The sequence below is a fragment of the Danio rerio genome, chromosome 2 (assembly GCF_049306965.1).
Source record: "Danio rerio strain Tuebingen ecotype United States chromosome 2, GRCz12tu, whole genome shotgun sequence".
Taxonomy (NCBI): domain Eukaryota; kingdom Metazoa; phylum Chordata; class Actinopteri; order Cypriniformes; family Danionidae; genus Danio; species Danio rerio.
The window spans coordinates 5,289,719-5,312,042 of NC_133177.1; the positions used below are offsets into that span (position 1 = coordinate 5,289,719).

The window sequence follows — 22,324 nt, forward strand, 5'->3', positions numbered from 1 at the left end:
ACCCACCTCGCTTTATGCGTTTCCATGATGAATAATCAAGAGCCATGGGAAACTCTGGATGTCATTCACAAATTTGAAGAACATTTAGTTTGATGCTAACCTAGATCTGAATTTTAAGTGTAAGTCTACATCTTAATGCTGTATTTAAAAGCAGCTGTTTAACAAAGCTGTCACATTCTTTTAAAAGTAATCAGGAATAGTCGAACAAAGTGTCCTCTGCTTTCATTTATTGGTAAAAAAAAGTTGTTCAAACTTCAGTTTAAAGAACCTCTTGGAGCCACAAGAAGGCAGGGTTTTTAATAGTTAAAAAAAATCCACATAAAATCAAAATTAAAGTCTAAGGTATGTAATATAAATAAATATCCTAGCCTTAAGGGGTAAAACCATAAGATTAATTATGGTTTGGTTTGTATCACGGATTTAGGGTCACAGTTCAGTAACAAGAAAAAAGAAAATAGAAAGACAGTCGAATAAAAATAAAGAAATAAATCAATATACTAGCAAAAGCACAACATAGCAGAGGTATAACAATAGGATTATGCATGGTTTGGTTTGTAGTGGGTAGCACGTTCGCCTCACAGCAAGAAGCTCGCTGGGTCGCTGGTTCGAGCCTCGGCTCAGTTGGCGTTTCTGTGTGGAGTTTGCATGTTCTCCCTGAGTTCGCGTGGGTTTCCTCTGGGTGCTCCAGTTTCCCCCACAGTCCAAAGACATGCGGTACAGGTGAATTGGGTAGGCTAAATTGTCCGTAGTGTATGAGTGTGTGTGTGAATGAGTGAATGTGAATGTTTCCCAGAGATGGGTTGCGGCTGGAAGGGCATCCGCTGCGTAAAAACTTGCTGGATAAGTTGGCGATTCATTGCGCTGTGGCGACCCCGGATTAATAAAGGGACTAAGCTGACAAGAAAATGAATGAATGAATGAATGAATGAATGAATGAATGAATGAATGAATGAATGAATGAATGGTTTGTATCACGATTTAGGGTCACAGTTTAGTAAAAAAAAAAAAAAAAGATAGTCAAATAAAAATTAAGAAATAAATCTACTAGCAAAAGCTCAACATAGCAAATGTACTGATAGAATGGTTGATGCTCTTCAGATCTAACAGGTACAGTCTTTTCCAAGTAGAGAAACTGAAAACTACAATGTACATACAGTAGTCAGAGAGATCAATACCTTTTAAGACCATTTTAAGACGCTTTTCATATATTTTAAGACCTTATCGCCACTTTACAGGTTTCAGCCTGTAACATTGGTGACATTTCAACTTACAGTATATTTGCTAAATACAGATTGTAACAAACCAATCCTAAACTAAGGGCTCTATCTTAACGATCTATGTGCAAAGTCTAAAGCGCAAAAGCGTTAAGGATGGAAAAATACAGTTTGCGCTCTGGCGCATGGTCTAACAGGGTTGTGCTTATTCTTTTAATGAGTTATGGGTGTGTTATAAGCATAACATGCATTAAACCAATCAGAGTCTTATCTCCCATTGTCAGGGTTCTGCCACTATGGTCTTTTAAATTTTTGTTTTGGTGGCAGAGTTCGGATCCCAGTTGTAAGAGCAACAAATAATAACTCAACTTCTACTTGATCATTTGGAAAAGTGTCAGAAGGTCGATTTTTCTGTTGAATCATCTGTTGAACTGCATCCCAATCATCACACATACTGCAGAAGACCTACTGGAACTCACATGGAGCCAAGATTCTCAGTATGAGGGCGTGCGAGAGATCTGCAGAGTAGATGGCAACATCAACAGCCTGAGGTATCAAGACATTTGTGCTGCTCATTACATTACAAACCACAGGAGAGGGCAAATTCTTCAGGATGTGCAGGATAGCGCTCCTTCTCATACTTCAAAGCTCCAGAGAGAAAAGAAGGTCAAGGTGCTCCAGGATTGGCCAGCCTAGTCCCCAAACATGAACATTATTGAGCATGTCTGGGTTAAGATGAAGAAGGCATTGAAGATGAATCCAAAGAATCTTGATGAGCTCTGGGAGTCCTGCAAGAACGCTTTCTTTGCCATCCCAGATGACCTTAATAATCAGTGATTTGAGTCATTGCAGAGATGTATGGATGCAGTCCTCCAAGCTCATGGGAATTATACACAATATTATTCACTATTTTTCCACTGCAGCATGGTTTTATATTCTATACTGGACATTATTTCTGTTCAGTCAGGCAAAGTCAGACTTTACTGTCCTAAGTAAATAATTAGAAATCAAGAAATGATCATATTTTCAGTGGGTCGTGGAGTGTGTGGTCAAAAAAAAAAAAAAACAACAAAAGATTAATTTGACTTAATTTGCTTATACCGGACTTTTATTTTAAAATGTACATGCAACAATTCTACCGTTTGTAATGTGAAATTTCATTTAGTTATAGCAACAAATATGTTGAAGCGCAAGCATGACCCCAAATATGTTAAGTATGGATTTACATATATTGATGACAAAAAAGGACTTAAAGCCTCAGTGTATCATAGTGAGGTGCTCCAATAAGAGAGCATTAAACTTTCTAACTTAAAACAACATTTCGAAACCAGAAAACGTGTTTTATTAACAGTTCAGTTTAGTTCATGGTAACTGAACCTTTCCTTACCCTAACCACTGTTTACAGTATGTGTAGTTTTTACTTTGTAATATTATGATTTATCTTATGATAAATAATCTTATGATTATTTCTTATGATTTATCTGTCACTACTTGTTTATGTTAACAAATAAATACAAATGAATTATAATTCCTAAAATTATATTATAATTCCTAAAAATTTGGGTCGCGGCTTGATGACCATGTAAAAATGTGGGTCCCATGGCCAAACCAGTTGAGAACCCCTGATCTAGAGGACTTTGCCTTTCATAACCACTTCTGATACCAAGTGATCAACTAGATGTCAAATAGAACAATGGTTCTCAAAGTGGGGGTCGAGACCCTTCGAGGGGTCGCTGGACAATGAAGGGGGGGGGGGGGGGTCGCCAGGTGGTTTCCAAAAATCTATTTATTTTTATTAAGCCATAAGAATTACAATATTTTATCCATAACCTACTGAAGAGAAAAAATAGTCGTTTATACCATATATAGTTACTATAGTAGCTTATAGTTATTACTTCTATTGGATTGCAACCCCTGCGGTAATTACATTGTATTAAAGACACAGCAATAGCGTCAGATGCAGCAGATTTCATAACACCTGGTTAAACTTTGTGGCCCATTTACAGCTCTCATACATTAAAAAAATTAAAAGAAGAATAGACTTGGGTCCATTGGTGTGTGTGCACCATTGCATGCAAGTTTCTATATTTATAACCACCTCAGAGGATATTAGGGGTCACGAGTCACTGGCATTGTCATTTTGGGGGTCGCAGCCTGAAAAGTTTGGGAACCCCTGAAATAGAAGACAAGACTTTTGTCAGGTAGTGTAAATGAATGAATTCTTTTCAAATAAAGCTACTCAATTCATCTGCGGAAGTTATATTCATATCGCAATATCTATCACAGAAAAACAAAATATAGCAATGTCAGATTTTTCTATTATCGTGCATCAGCCCTATCATAAAGCACCGTGTTTTCAATAACATTTATCTTTGGAAATAAATAGAACTAACTGTTATACAATATACCATGACTAAGCCTCATCCACACACACACACAAAAAATAAGTCAAAGAGGTGTCCAAAGAAGTAGATTTTTGCATCATGCCACAGATTGCAAGGTTTCGCCTTTCACAAGCAATAATACCACGTTATGCAATTTCCTCTCAACGTCCATAAATGGACATTTCACCGTGACCAGGATTGCTATGATTGAGCTTGATTTGTAGGTGTTGACTGTGCAGAGACTGTGGGAGGAAGCACATGACGGGAGAGGAGGCTCACAGTCTTCCCTGATGAGCACATGAGGAGGAGGATCTCCAGGCAACCACGACCACTCACTCTTGAGTCACGCTCCTCTGTGCAAACGCACTATTCAATCTGGAGCTTTCCTGGGAGACACCTGATACTTCACGGCTATATGCTGCAATCCAAACCCGACTCCACGACCCACGTCTGCACGCTGTGCCAACGTTCAGTGATAACATTCGTTGCAATAAGCTGCTTTGTGGAAATTTGTTAATGAGAATAAATGGTTTTCCTGCTAGATTATATTTAAACTTTTTTCCCCCAGAACTTTGATTCATATCCGTATGGGCTGACATTTAATATTTGAAGGGATAGTTCGCTCAGAAATTTAAATTACCTCATGGTTTATTCTTCCTCATTTGGTTTTAAACCTTGTTGAACACAAAAGAAGATATTTTGAAGAATGCTGGTAATGATTATTGAAGTCAATGGGGTAACGCACACTGCAATGAGCTGCTTTGTGGCAATTTGTTAGGAAGAATGCACATTTAAATTTGATTAATTACGTTAATTTTTTGTATAGCGGGCCAGATTCTATTGATATTTATAAAAAGCCTCACGGGCCGCCACAAAACTGATTGCGGGCCGCAGATGGGCCGCGGGCCGTAGTTTGGACACCTCTGTTTTAAACCTTTGTGCGTTGAACACAAAAGAAGATTTAATTTGGAAAGCTGTCTGATTGTAGAACAACAATATTAATAAGCTTCTTAAAATAGTCAACTAATTCATCAAGACATACAAAAAACGGTTTCTTTTCTGAGCCAGTGGCTTGCATCATTTATCAGTTTGCAGATTCTAAAGAAAATAAAGTTATCAGTGTCAAGAACTAGTTTACACGCGCCTCAGAGGTCTTGTCAAAATGATCATGCCTACATATCTCTGATTAGAACTTGTATTACTTTATTTATTGGGAGGGTGGCACTGTGGCTCAGTGGTTAGCACTGTCGCCTCAAAGCAAGAAGGTTGCTGGTTCAAGTCCCAGCTAGACCAGTTAGCATTTCTGTGTGGAGTGTGCATATTCTTCCTGTGTTGACATGGGTTTACTCCAGGTGCTCTGGTTTCCCCCACAGTCCAAACACATACGCTAGGTAAATTGGACAAACTAGACTAATGGTTTCCCAGTACTGGGTTGCAGCTGGAAGGGCATACGCTGTGTAAAACATATGCTGTGGCGACCTCTGAAATATAGACTAAGCCATGGGAAAATGAATGAATGAATAATATTGGGGGAACTCACAGTTCCAGTGTTGGACCAAGGGCAGATCTGATTCATTTGATACTGGGTGATATCAAACCAATGTGCACGACTGTAAATATAAGACTAAGGGTGTCACGATCCTCCAAATCCTCAATTCGATTACATTTTCGATTCTAAAGGCACGATTCGATTCGATTTTCGATTATGAATAATTAATTAATTAATTAATTAATGACTAATTAATTATTTTTAGCCTACCGTTTAAACTACCAGACCTGCATGGTCTTTGTTTTACCCATAAACAAATCATACAGTAAATGAATAAAGGCAAGATACACACATAATTACCACCTGTCAATCACTTTTTCCGCGGAACTCGTGAATAGGCAGTGATCTGTGTCGTTATAATGGCGTCGGTAAAAAAGACGCACAACCAACAGGAACCAGCCAACAGTATCTGAGGTGTTCGCTAAAATGACTAAGTACAAGTGAGTGAAAGATTGAAGCAGTCCTCTGACTGCCTGGACCTGCTGTCTCGAGCGCATGGCTGTGTGTGCGTCTGTGTCTGTGTGGTCACGTGATTGGCATTTCCCACGAGCGGTTTTGCAACGGGGGCGGGCGGAGGATCGCAATGCCGGTGTTGTCTATCAGACGAACCATACGTAATACGTACATAGCAGAGCTTGCAAAACTGTTTTTTTGTCGACAACACGAAATCCAAAATGCTTACACACCGGCGACTTCATTGAAAGAGGAGAGGGTTTCTGTCGACGGGTCTCCTGCTTCTGCAGTTTAACAAGCACTTCAACAAGCCTGTTTTTTCCCGCTTGGCAGGCCAAGCTGACGTGACATGGGGCCGTGGCAGCATCGACGATTCTATTTTTTGATTCGATAATCGAAATTGAGCATAAATTTCGATCGATTTCGATTAAAAATCAAAATCGTGACACCCCTATATAAGACTGATAAAAAACAGACATATCACTTTCAACTCACATACTGTATATGAGAGTTGAACTAAATATACACTTTTGAATGTATAATTTCTTGTAGCAATTACATAACATGCCTCAGTTCTACATCTGTCTGAACGCATTAACCGGCAAGATAAGTGCTGTCCTGCTGTTATTACAGTGTGACCGTATGGTAATGTTGCAAAGTGATGCTTTACATTGCCCGTCTAAATCCTTGCACAAGCCGCCGGCTCCAACACTAAAGCAGAATCATCAGGAATGGTTTTAGCACTCAAATCTGGATGGCTATGACATGGCATTTGGGCAAACATCCCATCTTGTATGATCAGATGCATATTTTAAAAAGCAGTATATGATCTGATTTAGAGCGGCACAATTAATTGTAAAAAGATCATGATCTCGATTCGACCCCCTAGACCAGGGGTGCTCAATCCTGTTCCTGGAGATCTACCTTCCTGCAGATTTCAGTTGCTACCCATATCAAACACACCTGCCGGTAATTATCACGTGGTGTTCAGGTCCTAATTAATTGGTTCAGGTGTGTTTGATATGGGTAGCAACTGAAATCTGCAGGAAGGAACAGGATTGAGCACCCCTGCCCTAGACGATCTTAATTCAGAATTTCTAAGATTCTGTCAATCATATTTTCCAGTTCAGGAGAGAAGCAATGGTGGCTGCAAGTCTTCACATTGTTTTACAAACGTTGTTTAGCAACGTGAACACCTCCAAATGGTGTTGAAAGAGTCACATGCTGTATTTATAAGATACAATTCACCTCAAAAATGTCATTTCTGTCTTCATGTAATGTATTTGCGGCTGCAAGATCACATGTGAGCTGACCTTCAGCTGTTACCACAGAGAGGGCGGGCGCGCGCCTCTCAATAAAGTCTACTTTAGTGAAAAGAACCTGCATAGGCTGTGATTAACAGGTAATAAAAAAATAAAAAAATAAATAAAAAAATGTTTACCACATGTTTGAGAATAATTAATAATAGCCTACTCATATTAACCTTTATTTTACATTACAGAATCGTGAGAAAATCGTGATCTTTATTTTAGCAAAAAAAAAAAAACGATTCTCATTTCTAATCCGATCCACTAGTGTTTCTGATGCTGTCCATTCAATCAGCATGAAAATGACAGGAAAACGGATAGTTTGGGATCATTTTAGTGCAATCTGAGATGAATCCTATATGAACGCCTGTGCACACTGTTCCTTACACACTTCATAATTAATCTGGGGTTTTTGCTGTTCTATGCCTGCTTTAAATACTAGCAGTTTATACTAGCGATTTAGCACTGGGATTAGCTTGTCTGGGGTGGTCAACACATTCTATAGACAGTGATAAATAAACTTTTTCACTGTTGACCGCACATTGTATTGTTAAAAGAATATAGTCTAAAATGAGCGCTAATTTGAGTGCCTCATATCTGAAACAGCAAAATTCTTATCATTTCTTTGGCCAATTTATTTGTTTTGTGTTCAGTACACTTATATGTATAAACCATTAAGTTAACTTGAGCGTTTTGAGTTGGGATAACATGAAGGAATTGTGTTGGCCCAACTACCTGGTTAGGGGATTTGTAGTTCCCAGCATGCTTTGCGTGGGATTGTATCAGGGGAGGGAAATGTTGACGATAAAAGTAATCTTCGATGTTTAAAGTTAATAGAAAGACTTGTTAGAGTTTAATCTCTACTTCAGTTTGAAGATTTAGAAGATTATCATGTAATGTAATGACATTTGTGCTGCCCATTACATTACAAACCACAGGAGAGGGCAAATTCTTCAGTAGGATAGCGCTCCTTCTCATACTTCAGCCTCCACATTAAAGCTCCTGAAAGCAAAGAAGGTCAAGGTGCTCCAGGATTGGCCAGCCCAGTTACTAGATATGAACATTATTGAGTATGTCTGGGGTAAGATGAAGGAGGAGGCATTGAAGATGAACACGAACAAGGGGAGAACATGTAAACTCCACATTGAAATGCCAACTGCCTTAGCCGCGTCTTGAACCAGCGATCTTCTTGCTGTGAGCCACCGTGGCGCCCTTAACTCGTGTTCTTATGAATATGCTTAAATCAGTGAATAAAGTAAGTCAAGCATTTCAAACAATGTATTTAAATGTAAATAAAAACAAAGGAAGCGTCTGACCATGGTCATCAGATTATCATAATTCTACTGTTAATTATACATATAATATAAAAGATTGCTGTACTTAAAATATAAAGTAATTATTCTGTGTATTTTTAAGGTTTTTTACATTCAAATTTTCTATTTTGAATAAACAAAATAGCTGCAATTGCAATTATTAAATCAATGAATAACGGCAAAAGCAGGGAGCAAAAGAAACTGAAAACCTACAAAAAAATAAAGTCGTCATAACCTACTATGTTTCTTAAGAAACTAAAAATAGAAGCTGTATATTCAGCCAGCGTGTTCTGGAACAAAGGACGATTGACTAAGAAATTAGTATTTATGCAAGCAGCAGTCCAACAGCCAGCATAGACTCCCTCATACATCACTGTCACCCTGCCGTTTTCCCCTCCAGTTTAATCAGACAAACGCTTTAAATCATTTTAAAAAGCCATTACTTACAGATGACCTAAAACAACTTTCCATATTTAAACCAACCACATGTTTACAAGTGGGAATGTCATGCTTTTCTTCATCCCAAATGTAAAAGCTAATCATAACGATTAACATCACCGTAAAATATTGTGTGACAAAATGTCATGACCATAAATGCTATTATGTTACTTTGACTCAATTTGGTAAGTACATTTTTTTAGTTATAAAAAGTTTAACATAATATTTTTAGTCAGTTTGGCTGATTTGAGATGACTCAAAGTTCATTTGATTAATCTAACACATTTAAGGCAGGAAGAATTTATTTTTTTACGGTGTAGGAATGGTTGAAGTCGATCTGTTGCATTTGGAGAGAGGTTCTAGCCAAAGTTCTTTATAATATTATAGTATTTTTAGGTTTGCGCTAAAAGAATACGGTATAAACTAGGGTTATTACGCAACTGGAATTCGATACCAATCGCTTCTAGAAATGCAATGATTAACCAATTTCACTATTAATCGCACTTTAATTCGTCACAGGTTATTAATTGTAAAGGCTTCAACACTGCGTTTCTGCACAGAACAAAACTGCAGCAATTAAACTAATGCCAGTTTTGTGCTAGTTTGTACACCAAGACCAATAACCACGCACACTGGATTAACTATGTCTGAGACTATTAACTAAGGAGAGTTTGTGCAAGTTCGTTATATCCAATGGAGGGACGGGGACACGACGCAACATGCTTTCCAGGTGCACCAAGTTGAGACGCACCAAGTTGACTGTGACTGCGGACGCAATGAAAAGTACACAGGTTTACAAACTCACCCAAAGTTACAAATAATGGCGCCAATGACAGCAAACATGTGGTCTGTTGCAAACATGTGAATGTTGATCCGCCAGCCGAGACCAATAGAGTGTTTTTGAGAGAGTGGATCAGCTGCTAAATGGCCTGAATCTCAATGCATTGCATTCACTGCGTATTCAGCACAGATACAGGGACACTGGAGAGTTTCAAAGTCACGTTAATCAGCTGGTTTGTTTATAAGCTGACATACCAGTGATCTGCTGATGAACCGTGGCTTTAAATTGCCCCAGTGTCCCTGTTACTGTGGTTGCACTCGTTAAACAGGTGAGTTTGGTGAACTGATGACCTTCATGGCCAATCACAGTCATTTCTGTTGAGCACGTGAACACAATGGCAAATCAGCGCTGTTTAAGAACATGCTCAACAGCACTCAAATGACGTTTTTAAAATTTCAGTATCGATTGGTACCGAATTTCAGTATTGTGACAACCCCAGTATAGACTTTAAAGTAAGGCTCTATTAGATATTGTATTTACTATCGTGACAATGAACAATAATTGTATTACAACATTTATTCATCTTTGTTAATTAGGGATGGACCGAATATTCGTCAACCAAAAATGGCCCAAAAGTGATTTTTTTTCTCTCTCAAAAATATAATAGGTAGGCTATTCTGTTGTGACTTAGTTTACTACATAAAAATTGTTGTCCTTTTTAAATACACTCTCTCAAATCTCTCAAATGTCTGACGATAGCTCAAAAAGCAGTTGGGAGGTTAATCTGTCTCTATCCCCAGAAGTGAAAACCCAATGTTGCAATGCGCAAAATATAGATTTTTATACATTGTAATTAATTTATTCTTTAAAACTTTAATCTAAATTTATGGAATGGCAATGCCTCGATTTTAGTAAGGTTAGTACACAGTCATATACATAACTGCAATGGTACTAATAATTGGCATAATTTATTGTAGTGTTTTGGTTTTCTGCCTTGCCTTCCTCTTTTTCAGTTTTTGGTTTTGACCAAGAATTTTCATTTCAGTGCATTCCTATTGTTAATTTTTGTTTATGTAAGTAAAGTTGCTTATTGTTAGTCAATGTAAACTCGCAATGGATAAACCAATGTAATCAACCATGAATTTGTTTTTTTAAATGATGCATTAGCAAATGTTGAACTATGATTGATAAATGTCAAGGAGCTGCGCATCGATGGATTTGCTCTTCAGTGTTTAAGCTTTCAGCAGTGAAAATTAAACCACACTGAACGTCAACTCTGAAAACTGGACTGACAGTTTCAATCTACTAGAACTTCTATGTTAAGCTGCTTTGACACAATCTACATTGTAAAAGCGCTATAGAAATAGGGATGAGTCGAATTGAAACTGAACTGAAAATGGTGTACTAGTATTGTTCATTATTCATTCAAGTTAGGGCTGCACGATATTGGAAAAATCAGATATTGTGATGCTTTGTTTTTCTGCAATATTGCGATATGATTACAATTTCACCAGATGACTTTAATAGTTCTGTTTGGTAAGAATTCAGGTACAGAAATAAAATTATTAAATGTAAAATAGCACTACATGGTCTACATTAAATAAATAATTTTTATTTTTTTTATTTAAGTTACAAATGGTACAATTTCTTGTGCCTGAAAGCTTTAAACTCTCTTCATACATTAAAACAGGTCTTAAAAACACATGTAAATGATAAACATTTGCTCCTGAACTGAACTGAACTCTGAAAACTGAACTGACACAGTTTCAATTTAATACAAATTCTATGTTAAGCTGCTTTGACACAATCTACAGTACGTTGTAAATGCGCTATAGAAACAATGGTGAACTGAACTGAATCAACTATAATAACACTGATGAGAACCGGGATAGGATGCAGTGGGTTTTGGGCTGCCGCTTCAATCGTGTACTGTACCAAAGTTTGCAACCCGGGGGTGTTTACAGACTATACAAAGGAGGGGGTGGGTAAAATTACGGTAGTTTTTTTAGGAAGAAATAAAAACGGGATGTTTGTCTGCGCCAATAGCCTGGTGGTTAGTGTGTCGACACATAGCACCGAGGTTCTCGCAGCGACCAGAGTTCGATTCCCGTCTCGAGGTCCTTTGCTGATCCTTCCCCTATCTCTGCTCCCAACGCTTTCCTGTCTCTATATCTCCACTGTCCTATCAATAAAGGTGAAAACCCCTAAAAGAAAAAATTCTAAAAAACGGGATGTTTGCGGGAGAATGGTCTGAAATACGGGATACTCCCATGAAAAACAAAAGTGTTGTCAGGCATGCTTACCACTTTAATAATGACTTGATATGCTATAGTTAGAAATCAGACTGTTATCAGCTTCTAAGCGTAAGGGCTTACTATGCGGTTCTGTCGCCATCTTGTAAATAGAAAGCGTCAACCGTCTTGGGTCTACACTTTGGCCATCGACGAGATCTCTAAGAAATTGTAAATATTTTAAAATAGGCACTATTCTTGCATATAAACTGCGTAGTTGAAATCTAAACAACTACATTCTCGACTAAAAAAAGCTTCAAAACTGTATTTTGTTGTGTAACAACAGTAATATTTGTCAAACTGTAGTGTCTGCTTGCTGCTGGCTGTTTGTGGGCGGAGTAATACACAAAGAGTAAAGAGGCTGTACGGGTGCAGATATTACTTAAATGTATCACGGCTATCAACCAATCAGATTCGAGAACCAGACAGAATTGTTGTATGATATAAAATGCATTAACTAATGAAACCATATTGTAAAAGGTGACCAAATATGCTGTGTTTTAGAGAACTCTCCCTTTTAAATAATACACAGTGAATTCCAATTGTTTCTCAATCCCAAGCAGAGCAGATGACATGTAATCCTATGGGCTGTACATCAAGGATTTGAGAAATTAACACCACGGTTTGAATAGGCATAATACGCCATACGGCACCATACAGGCAGTAATCATGCCAGAGTCTAAAGCGGCATCGTTAAACACTGCGTATAGTAATGATTTATTATAGTGACCACATAATCATTTTAATTATGCCACCATAAGCTTGATTAAGAAAAAAACGATATATAAAAACACACACACAGTATAAAAACATGAGACAGAATTAAATTAGTTTACCTTCTGCCATTCAAAAATAACAATTCAACCTACTGTTAAATTCGCACAATACCAAGCAATACACTTCTTCTGTAAGTGTTTACTGAGGAGGTTCTTGAGCTCCGTTAATGCCAGAGCCAACGCATTACTGTGACACATTCTCACAGCCCAAGCAGGCTTTACCCTGAGCTGATACAACAAAATGTGTGCATTCTCCATCAGAGAGAGTGATTACTGTGGAGCAGAGTGTTAACTACAGTCAGAGCGGAGATAATCCAATGACTGATTAAAAGAGAAAGAGCTCCAAAAGGAAAGAACAGCATTAAAACCAGCAGCCACTTCTACAGTTGTTAAGAAGTTTTCACAGAATATCTTTGGAAAGTTTTGACATGCTTTGATATAGTGAATCTGATCTAGAACTATTAAAAATAATAATTGTTTAACAATTAGGGTAAGACTTCGGAATGAAGTTGTACAACATGAACAAACAATGAACATTACAGTATTTATTTATCTGTGTTAATGTTAAAGTCAATGAATGCGACAAATGATTAACTATAGTAACTTAAAAAATGTAAAATTATAGTAACTTAAAAAATAAATTATAAAAAACTTTCAAAAATGCTGTACATGTATTGTTATCATGAGTTCATGTTTGTAAATACATGATGGTAAAGTGTGACCGTAATTAGCTTTTATGAGCTCATATTATTATGAGTTATGGTAGTGCATTGGGTACATTTGAGAGCTGTTGGTTCATGGTTGGTTCATGTTGGTTCTGACCTGGGTCATGCCCTGATCCTACTTACCTTTCTACACTTGATCAACCTAAACATCTAGACGCACGCACACGCACACGCACACGCACACACACACACACACACACACACACACAGACATAGACACAGACACACACAGAGACACACACAGACACACACAGACACACACAGACACACACAGACACACACAGACACACACAGACACACACAGACACACACAGACACACACAGTAAGTAAACGCCCAAAAGAAAGAACTTAATTAGCATATCGTCACCTTAGAATTATATAGTTCCATCTGACATTTTTGTCAAAATTGTGTTATTAACATATTCTTATTAAATGACAATGACTTATTTACATTATGGGATGTTTTTTTATAAGTTGTTTACATTTTAAGACTTTTTATTTACAAAAAAAATGTTACACACATACTGTTTGCTATGGAATGCAAAAACTTTGATGCTCAATATCTCAAAATCATTCAGAATGCAGATAGAACCTTATCTATCTGACGATATGTTCCCCAATAGCCCTTAAATTGTCTAGAGAAAGACAAGCTGTTGGTTCATGGGAACCAATTCTGGCCTGGGCCATGCCCTGATCCTACTTACCTTTCTACACTTGACCACCCTATCCATTTAGTCAAACACAAACAAGAAAAAGCCTAAAAGAAAGAACTTGATTAACACACCTTCCCCTATACCCCTTAAATTGTCTAAAGAAAGACAAGCTATTAGTTTATGGGAACCAAGTCTGGCCTGGGTCATGCCCTGATCCTACTTATACTTCTACACTTGATCATCCTATACCAGGGCTATTCAATTGGCAGCCCGTGGGCCGAACCTGGCCACCGAGGCAATTTATTCTGGCCCTCCAAATAGTGCAAATAAGACATGAAAAATAAATGTAGTTAATTCGAAAAATGACGCTATAGTTATGAAGTGACGTGCGCCAAGCAAGTGGGGCAAGCAGGATGCAATGATTAGCCGATTTCACTATTAACTGCACTTGAATTCGTCACAGTTAATTAATCGTAAAGGCTTGTCAACGCCGCATTTCTGTTGCATGGAACGAAACGAAACTGCTGCAACTAAACCAAGTTATGTCAAGTTGTCAACTGTGCACTAGTTTAAAGTTCCATGTATGTACACCGAGGCTAATACGCACTCACCGGATTAACTATAGCAGTGGCCAGTCCCATAACAAGTCTTTTCAGCTTGCAAGTTTGTTATTTTTAATGTAATAATATATGACAATATGTGCGCACAAGCGCAGCAACACACTTGCGTCTTTCTGGGTGCACACAGTAGAAAACATCTTACGGTGAGAGTTGTGCGTGCCTTTCAGTGCAATGTTAACAACATATATGTTAGACGAGTTATTATTAAAATGATTGTGCTGTATGTATGAACGCAGAAGGCAACAACGAGCCTGATCTCATGAGAAAACGTAAGTATTTTACGTTTTCCCAGTTTAGTGGCTAATTCGTACGAATTCGTACGAGTTCAGTCGTATGAAATGGTACGATCTTAAAAAGGAGGCGTGGCACCTAACCCCACCCCTAACCCCAACCGTCATTGGGGGATAAGCAAATCGTACTAAATTGTACGAATTAGAAAGGATGAATTCATACGAATTAGCCACTAAATGAAAAAGTTACGAATTGCCGTGAGATAGTGTTGCAACAACAGTTATTCTAAATAGCTACTTACCTCATATAAAGCTTGAATTTACATTAGACGTGATAACCGTGAACCCATGATTATTCTTTAGACTATATAATCGTACAACCATAATTGTGATGCAGTTTAAAAAAATAAAACATGAATGTGTCTTAAAGTAGAAAAAGCCTACTTGAGCAATGCACTGCTTTTGCTGTGCTCTGATATACAACATTTGAACATGTTTGTAAACAAGAAAAGTCTATTGTACAGTGCACTGATATTATGTAGTTTCAAAATACAACATATTCATATTTTAATGTAGAAAAAGCCAACGTGGGTGTCTTAAGGAGAAAATAAACAGCATATGGGCTCTTATATGCAGTTGTGTTATCACTCATAAAGCAAGTCATATCTCTCCGGCCCTTCATTTGGGATGCTTTTCATGAACCGGCCCCCGTGACAAACTAATTGAATAGCCCTGTCCTATACATTTAGTCAAACACAAACGAGAAAAAAACCTAAATGAAAGAACCTAATTAGCACACCGTTCCCTACACCCCTTAAATTGTCTAAAGAAAGACGAGCTATTAGTTCATGGGAGCCAAATCTGGCCTACTTATATTTCAACACTTGATCATCCTATACATTTAGACAAACACAAACAATTAAAAGCCTAAAAGAAAGAACCTAGCTGTCCTAACCTAACATAAATTGTTTAAGAAGAGACTAAAAGGCAATAAATCTGCTGTACGCCAACTCTCTTACATCTAGAAGACAACTCCTCTCATCTCATCAACTTTTCAATTATGTGTGCCTTAAAAGAAATTCAGTCCATGAACGTGTTATGCCAGATCTCTCTGCAAGAATAAGTCTACTTCTGAAGTCTGCTAGATCTCGAAGAGAACTCTTATCTCATCAAGTTGATTGCATGTGCCTCGGGAGTTCCAACTGGCAGCAGTACCAAGCATTTTGGCTGCCACTCTTGGCTACACCTTGATGTAAAGCTGGACAGACTCTCACAGACTGTCCTGTCCTGTGAATTAAGCGAACCTGAGAAGCAGCTCCACCACCCACCTTGCATCCGAACATGAGTGAGATGGTGCTGTTGGTGCAGGCCACTTTGCAGTGGCACAGCATGGGCGAGAAGCAGTCCAACTTCTTGATGCTGGGAGACATTTTCTCGCCGCTGTGGCAGCTGAGCCGATCAGCCAGCGAAGAGCCGGAGACTCGCCGGCGCGAGCGATACTTGCTCCTGCCTCTCCGGCCACCTCCTGCTCCTCCACCACCACCTCCTCCTCCTCCTGCCCCTCCACTGCTGCTGCTGCTGCCCGCTCTCACCATCCACCCTCATTCCTCGTCTCACTCCATCACGCCAGGGAAGGGACAGCCAGTCTGCTTCCTTCATCCAGCGAGTTTGTCCACACGCCCCCTTCTCCTTCACCGCTGCTCCGGTCTTCCTCAGAGCCTTTCGTCTTCTGCTTCACTGGCTTGCGAGATCCGTCCCTCCACCTTTCACAGCTGTGAGTCACGGTGGAGATGTTTGCACGGAGGCCTCATGCCGAGTGCATGCATCCGTGAAGGAACAGCTTTCGGGACCTTTTGGTCATCGCCAAGAAGACACCACACAACTGCTGCGTTCCCCCAAAAGGGAAGGTGAAGAATGCCACAGTTTGAACAACGCAGCGAGTTGTGAGGAGAACGCGGGAAGAGGAGGAGAGCTGTGAGGGGAGGGAGGGAGGGATAAAGCTGTTGCAGCGCGTGGGGTTTGTCACATGGACGTCGAGTTGGGTTGAGTCTCTCTCTCTGTCTCATCCTCGGCGTGGGTGCTCTACGTCACCCAATACATTGAGGGGAAGGCAAAAAAATAAAAAGCCAAGGCAGTAACAGTGAGATGGAGAGGAGCAGCAAATGAACATCCTCAGGGAGCACAGCCTCGCATGCAGGAGGAGGAGCGATGTTGGAGTGACTTACAGCACGTTTGCACAGTGGAGAGAAAAGGGGGAGGGGAGCGTCGAGCCTGGCCAATAAGATGACGGAATGTCATTGGCAGCTGACTGGACAGTGGATGTGACCTTCTGAGAATGGCTCCATTTCTTGATGGGATCCCTACGGTGGAGAGAGTGAGCTGGCAGAAAGATGCTTAAGCTTAATTTCTCCATTACTTCTGATTTGATTAGGCCGACCATGAAATGGTCACATAGGACAAACCGCTCGGGTCACTGGCTTTTAAGGGGCAGTGATGTTGGGGGAGGGTCGGCAATGACAAAGATCTCTGCCGTGACTTTGCTTTAGGAAATTTTTAAATCAGCAGTCAAGCTAAGAGGGATGTGGCAAAATGCTGCCATACTCGCTAATCTAATCCTCACCGCTAATAAGATCCTGTTCTCGCACAGCGTGCACATGCATCTGCTATATTCTGCCAGTGAGGCAATCCTCAAGGCCATTTAATATTAAACATTTTGGACATTTTAGTTACTTCTCTCATGCTGACCTACATAACGTGCAAAAGTCAAAGACTCTGAGCCAGTAGTACTACTAACGTCAATTACCCCTATTTTACGTACAATACTTGGGTTGTCAGTGTGCCTCACTGTCCAAAGTGTGACTCAGATCCTGCCGTTCTCGTAATGTATGCGTCACTCAGCGTGCAACACGACTAACACTGGCTAAGTCCATTCAAGGATCATCCGAATGCTCGTATGAAGCATCACGAAAACGCTCATGACACGACTGCACGGACATATAAATATAGTTGGTCTTACTTTAGAATACTATTTTTGTGGCAACAATTTCTCAATGAACGTCACAGAGTCATGAATCTGAGAAGGGAATAGAGTCAGTTTCACAAACAAGGTTTAAGGCTAGTCGAGATTAAATTGCATGTTTGAGCTGTCTCAACTCAAAATAACTTTCAGAGAGATGTCTTAAAATCTGTCAGTGTCATTTTTTTGTCTCCAGGCGCACTCCAGTAATATATTTTTCTAAGGCCATTTTAATAAATGTGGCTTAAATAGCCATGGTCCTGGCTTACTCTAAGCCCTGCTTGTGAAACTGGGCCTTAAAGTCTTAAAGGTGTATAGTTCTTCACCCATCAAATTGGCATACTCCAAATAGAGCTGGGCGATATGGCCAAAATGCAATCTCTGTAATTATTTTCCATATTAAACGATAACGATATATTTTGATATTAGTTGTTTAATGATTTCAGATTCAAAAGAGTACCCCAAAAATGACTGAAGCCAAAAAAATTAAAGTTCCATTAAATGGTATAACATGCACTGTAAAAAATAAACGTTATTTTACTGGTAATTGTCTGTATTTTTTACGGAATTTTTCAGTTTTTTCATTATACAGTGAAATACCTGGTGTTTTAAAGATATGTTCTATAAAAATTCTAACATTAAATGTACAGTTATTGCTTGTAATTTGGTATTACAATATTTTTCTGCTTTTTAAAGGAAATTTTATGTATTTTTTAGAGAGTAACACATAACTTTACGTTAACACTTACAGATTATTTCTGGAAAAAAAAATAGGAAAACAAAAATATAGTCAAACTGTTCTTAGTGAAGATAGTAAACGTATGAAGATTAACAAGAGGTTAACAAAGTAAAATAATAGCCTGTTGTTTGTAGGCTGCATATAATGCATGCACTGTAAACTGGGAGATGTTTATTTTACTACTCTAACAATGTTGTTATGCGGACTGTGACAATCACCAGTGATCTAGCGGCTGTGGGTTGCTGGAAAACTACATACGTTACTTTAACGAACTACAACTCCCAGCATGCACCTCGCACACCCGGGTTCCTAATTCTGACTGATTACACACACAGTCAGAAAATCGTTATGGACTGATTTCAAAGACTTTAAACTCAGCACACACACACACACACACACACACACACACACACACACATCGTTTCTCAGTCTTAAAATGTTTAGTTAGCATTACGACGCAATTTCCCTTACCTTGCCATGTTTGAAACCTTTACTTTGTTATTTTTTTGTTGCCTTTATGCTAGGGATTATCCGTGCACCTATTTGATCCTGTTTCATCCTTTAATTGCAATATGATTCTGTTAATAAACTGCTATTTGATCCTCAACTTTGTTGTGCAGGCATCCTCATGACACTAACCTTGTTTTTGTTGTTAAACGAGGAGCAAATGTGTTATTTGTAAACAAGAAATAAAAAATACATGTCAAACTATATTATAGTTTATAGTTATATTTGCAGTGTTTTATGACAACAGCAATTATTTGTACCTAAGCCTAAAAATGTTAAAAATCGAAAAATGTCTAAAACACACTTAGAGATTTCATGCACAATTACATAAATAATCTGTATAATTACATTAATAGCCTGCATAATTACAGTAATAATCCTTATAATAATATTATCTGTATAATTACATTAATAAATTATATATTTACAGTAATAATTTGTACATGATATTGAATGATAGTAATAATCTGTGTAATTGCAGTAATAATTAGTAAAATGGCAGTAATAACCCGTACAATTACAGCTAAAATCTGTAAAATGACAGTAATAACTTGTAATTATGGAACAAGAAATTACTGTTTTTCTACATATTATCTACATTTTTTTATTCTGACAGTTTTTTTTTTTTTAGTTTTTTTTACGGGGAGTTTTTCACAGTGTATTTTCAGCCGATACATTTTCCCTAATCTCTAATATCAACACACTTTTAGATTCCCATTGTTGCACATTTATGCTGTATGATTGGCTCTTAGATCAAGTATAAAAACTCCAGAGCTCATCATTTTTATTCACATAAATTTTATCGTTATTCGAAATAATATTATCGGCTCACCCCCATTTCAAATAGCAGCTTAATTTAGAAGTGAATATTGTTGAAGTTTAGTTGATTTACAGGCACAAGAGCTCTTTTAATTATTAACAGCTCAAAGGGAGCAAACACAGAGCAGGACAGCAATTACTAGAGCTCCTCGACTCCCAATAAGTAGATAGAAGAACGGTTTCAGGATATCCTGATCTGAGAATGTGTGAACATTTTGTATTGTTCACTGTGGTTCCAAGTCTACAGTTACTTGGTTTCTATTTTGACTAAATTTTGAAGGTTTCACCTATAACGGCCAAAATATAAAACCACTGAACCAAGAGCTTCTAGAGTCACTATTAGGTCACTGTTGTTGTTGTTTTGAGTAAATACACAACAGACCTTAACATTTGGTACTATATTTTGAATTGGCCATCTGTGGTGGGTTAACTACAGCTACGAATTTTGGCTTGTAATGATATTTTTCACCACTTCTGACTTACACAGCTGGTAACCGTGATTAAAATTGGTCAGACTGTTTTGTTGCTAGGTGTGGGGGCTCATTGCAAACAATTGCACTAATTAATTCCATGGCTTCAGCCTCTAATGAGCATAAACACTTCTCGTGAAGCCTAATTTAGCAAAATTCTCACTTCTACTTCAACACGGTGACACAGCAGGCTTAATATTCACACTCAATTAAATGCAATTTATTCCTAATCAGCATCCTCTTTTCGAACAGTAGGACACATCACCTAACGAATCAAGGATTTGTCTTAATTGCAAACCTTTAACTGAAAATGTTGAAGAGGGAGGCAGAAAAGTGAGTTGCCTTAAGGAGCCTAAAATAAATGCACATAGCTCCACCATGTGGACTAAATCTATAGCTCACAAATCTAATGCTATGAGTTTGCGCACACTCCATCTACTGCGATCCACGATTCACACTGGAATGCATTTATCACATGACATTAAGAAGTTCCATTTAAATTTAAGCAAAAACAGCAACTTATCTCCCCTCCTTGTTTGATAACTCCTACTATTTGAATTGTACACTGAAGGATTTGGATTTCTGCTTTCCAATCCATCTCATCATGGACCAACGTTTATCCTTTTCTCATCATCTTGTTTCTCATAATTTTTTATTAAATATAATTATTTGATTATTTGAATGAGTATTTAACTGTGAATTGATTTTAATTAATGAATAAGTTAACAAATTGCTTAATATAAGAATGTTCAGTGCATTTGCCTGTCTCTTTATCACTATTTTCTGAAGCCACCAAACTAGGTCAGAGGTCACGGAGACCTTGAGTGGAACTGAGGGCTGAGGACTGAAATCAACTGTTTCTATTGTTATTTCTAGTAGTTATTACTATCTAAAATATCTAAAGTGATTTTGTTATTTTTATGGTTAATTCTTTTAAAGTGATTCTACTTTTATTCAAGATAAGACTTTGTATAGTAAGAACAGAACTGCCTGAATGTAGATTATACCAGTTTTTAACCAGTTTTGATCAAGACGGCTAAGAGTACACTCAGCCTTGGATAAGAAACAGATTATACTTTAAGTGTGTGTGTGTGTGTGTGTGTGTGTGTGTGTGTGTGTTCTATTTGATTGTTGATCCGTTTCACAGGTCTGGAGTCAGCTCTAATCAGTCTAAGGCAGGGGTGTCCAAACTCGGTCCTGGAGGGTCGGTGTCCTGCAGATTTTAGCTCCAACACTCCTGCAAAGATGTTTCTAGAAAGCCTGGTAAGAGCTTGATCAGCTAGCCCGGGTGTGTCTGATTGGGGTTGGAACTAAACTTTGCAGGACACCGGCCCTCCAGGACCGAGCTTGGACATGCCTGATCTAAGGGATGTCTGACGTTTATGCTTAAGATGTGTTCAGACAGATATGTTCAGAATTGTACGCACGAACCCCACATGGAAATTTTCCTAGTCTATCTGTGTTTTAACCAATAAGGTTAGAACACCTCTATGTATGACGCAGTTAATGGCGTTATGTGAGAGTATAATTGTTATTGATTGGTGATTGTAAGCAGAGCGGCCTAGGAACTAATTGCGAGTGTTGAAGCTGGCTTCTGCTGATGTAACTGCAAACTATCTTCAGTAAACTTGATTTATTTATTTAAATCTCTGACTCCGGCTCTTCTTCATCTACCAGCCTTTGGGTCAAACTGTAGACCAATCCCTACAACACTAAAATACACCTTTGCAAGATCATGTGCAATGCTTCCTTTAACCTCAGCATCACTGAGATTTATACAGTTATTTGGGCTTTTCAGTTTGTAATGCCGAATAAAACCAGGAGAGGGAAGCAGATTGATTACAAAAGCCATAATAACGGTGTCCATAGCCAAACTAACAAGCAGCAGAATTGGGGTCAAGTCAAAAATCTCTACTATGAACTTTGAGTCAACTCAACACACAGTTCAGACAAGCAAGTCAATGGTTCACCTCTAGAAAGTGAAGAACTACTAAAGTCCAAGTTGAATCAAATGACTACCAAACAAAAGAAACAAATT

The 22,324-nt window shown here is 38.3% G+C and overlaps 1 protein-coding gene across 45 annotated transcripts in view; it reads right to left on the reverse strand.

Annotated features, from left to right (window-relative positions):
- Positions 1 to 22,324, reverse strand: part of dlg1b (discs large MAGUK scaffold protein 1b) — a 172,647-nt gene that overhangs the window by 95,886 nt on the left and 54,437 nt on the right. For 8 of the 45 annotated variants that reach the window (XM_073916596.1, XM_073916581.1, XM_073916578.1 and 5 more), the window contains exon 1: positions 16,064 to 16,654. The exons of 36 other annotated variants lie outside the window; for them this stretch is intronic. In XM_073916596.1, coding sequence (XP_073772697.1) covers positions 16,064 to 16,330 — 267 coding nt within the window. In that variant the 5' untranslated portion in view covers positions 16,331 to 16,654. 45 annotated transcript variants of the gene reach the window in all.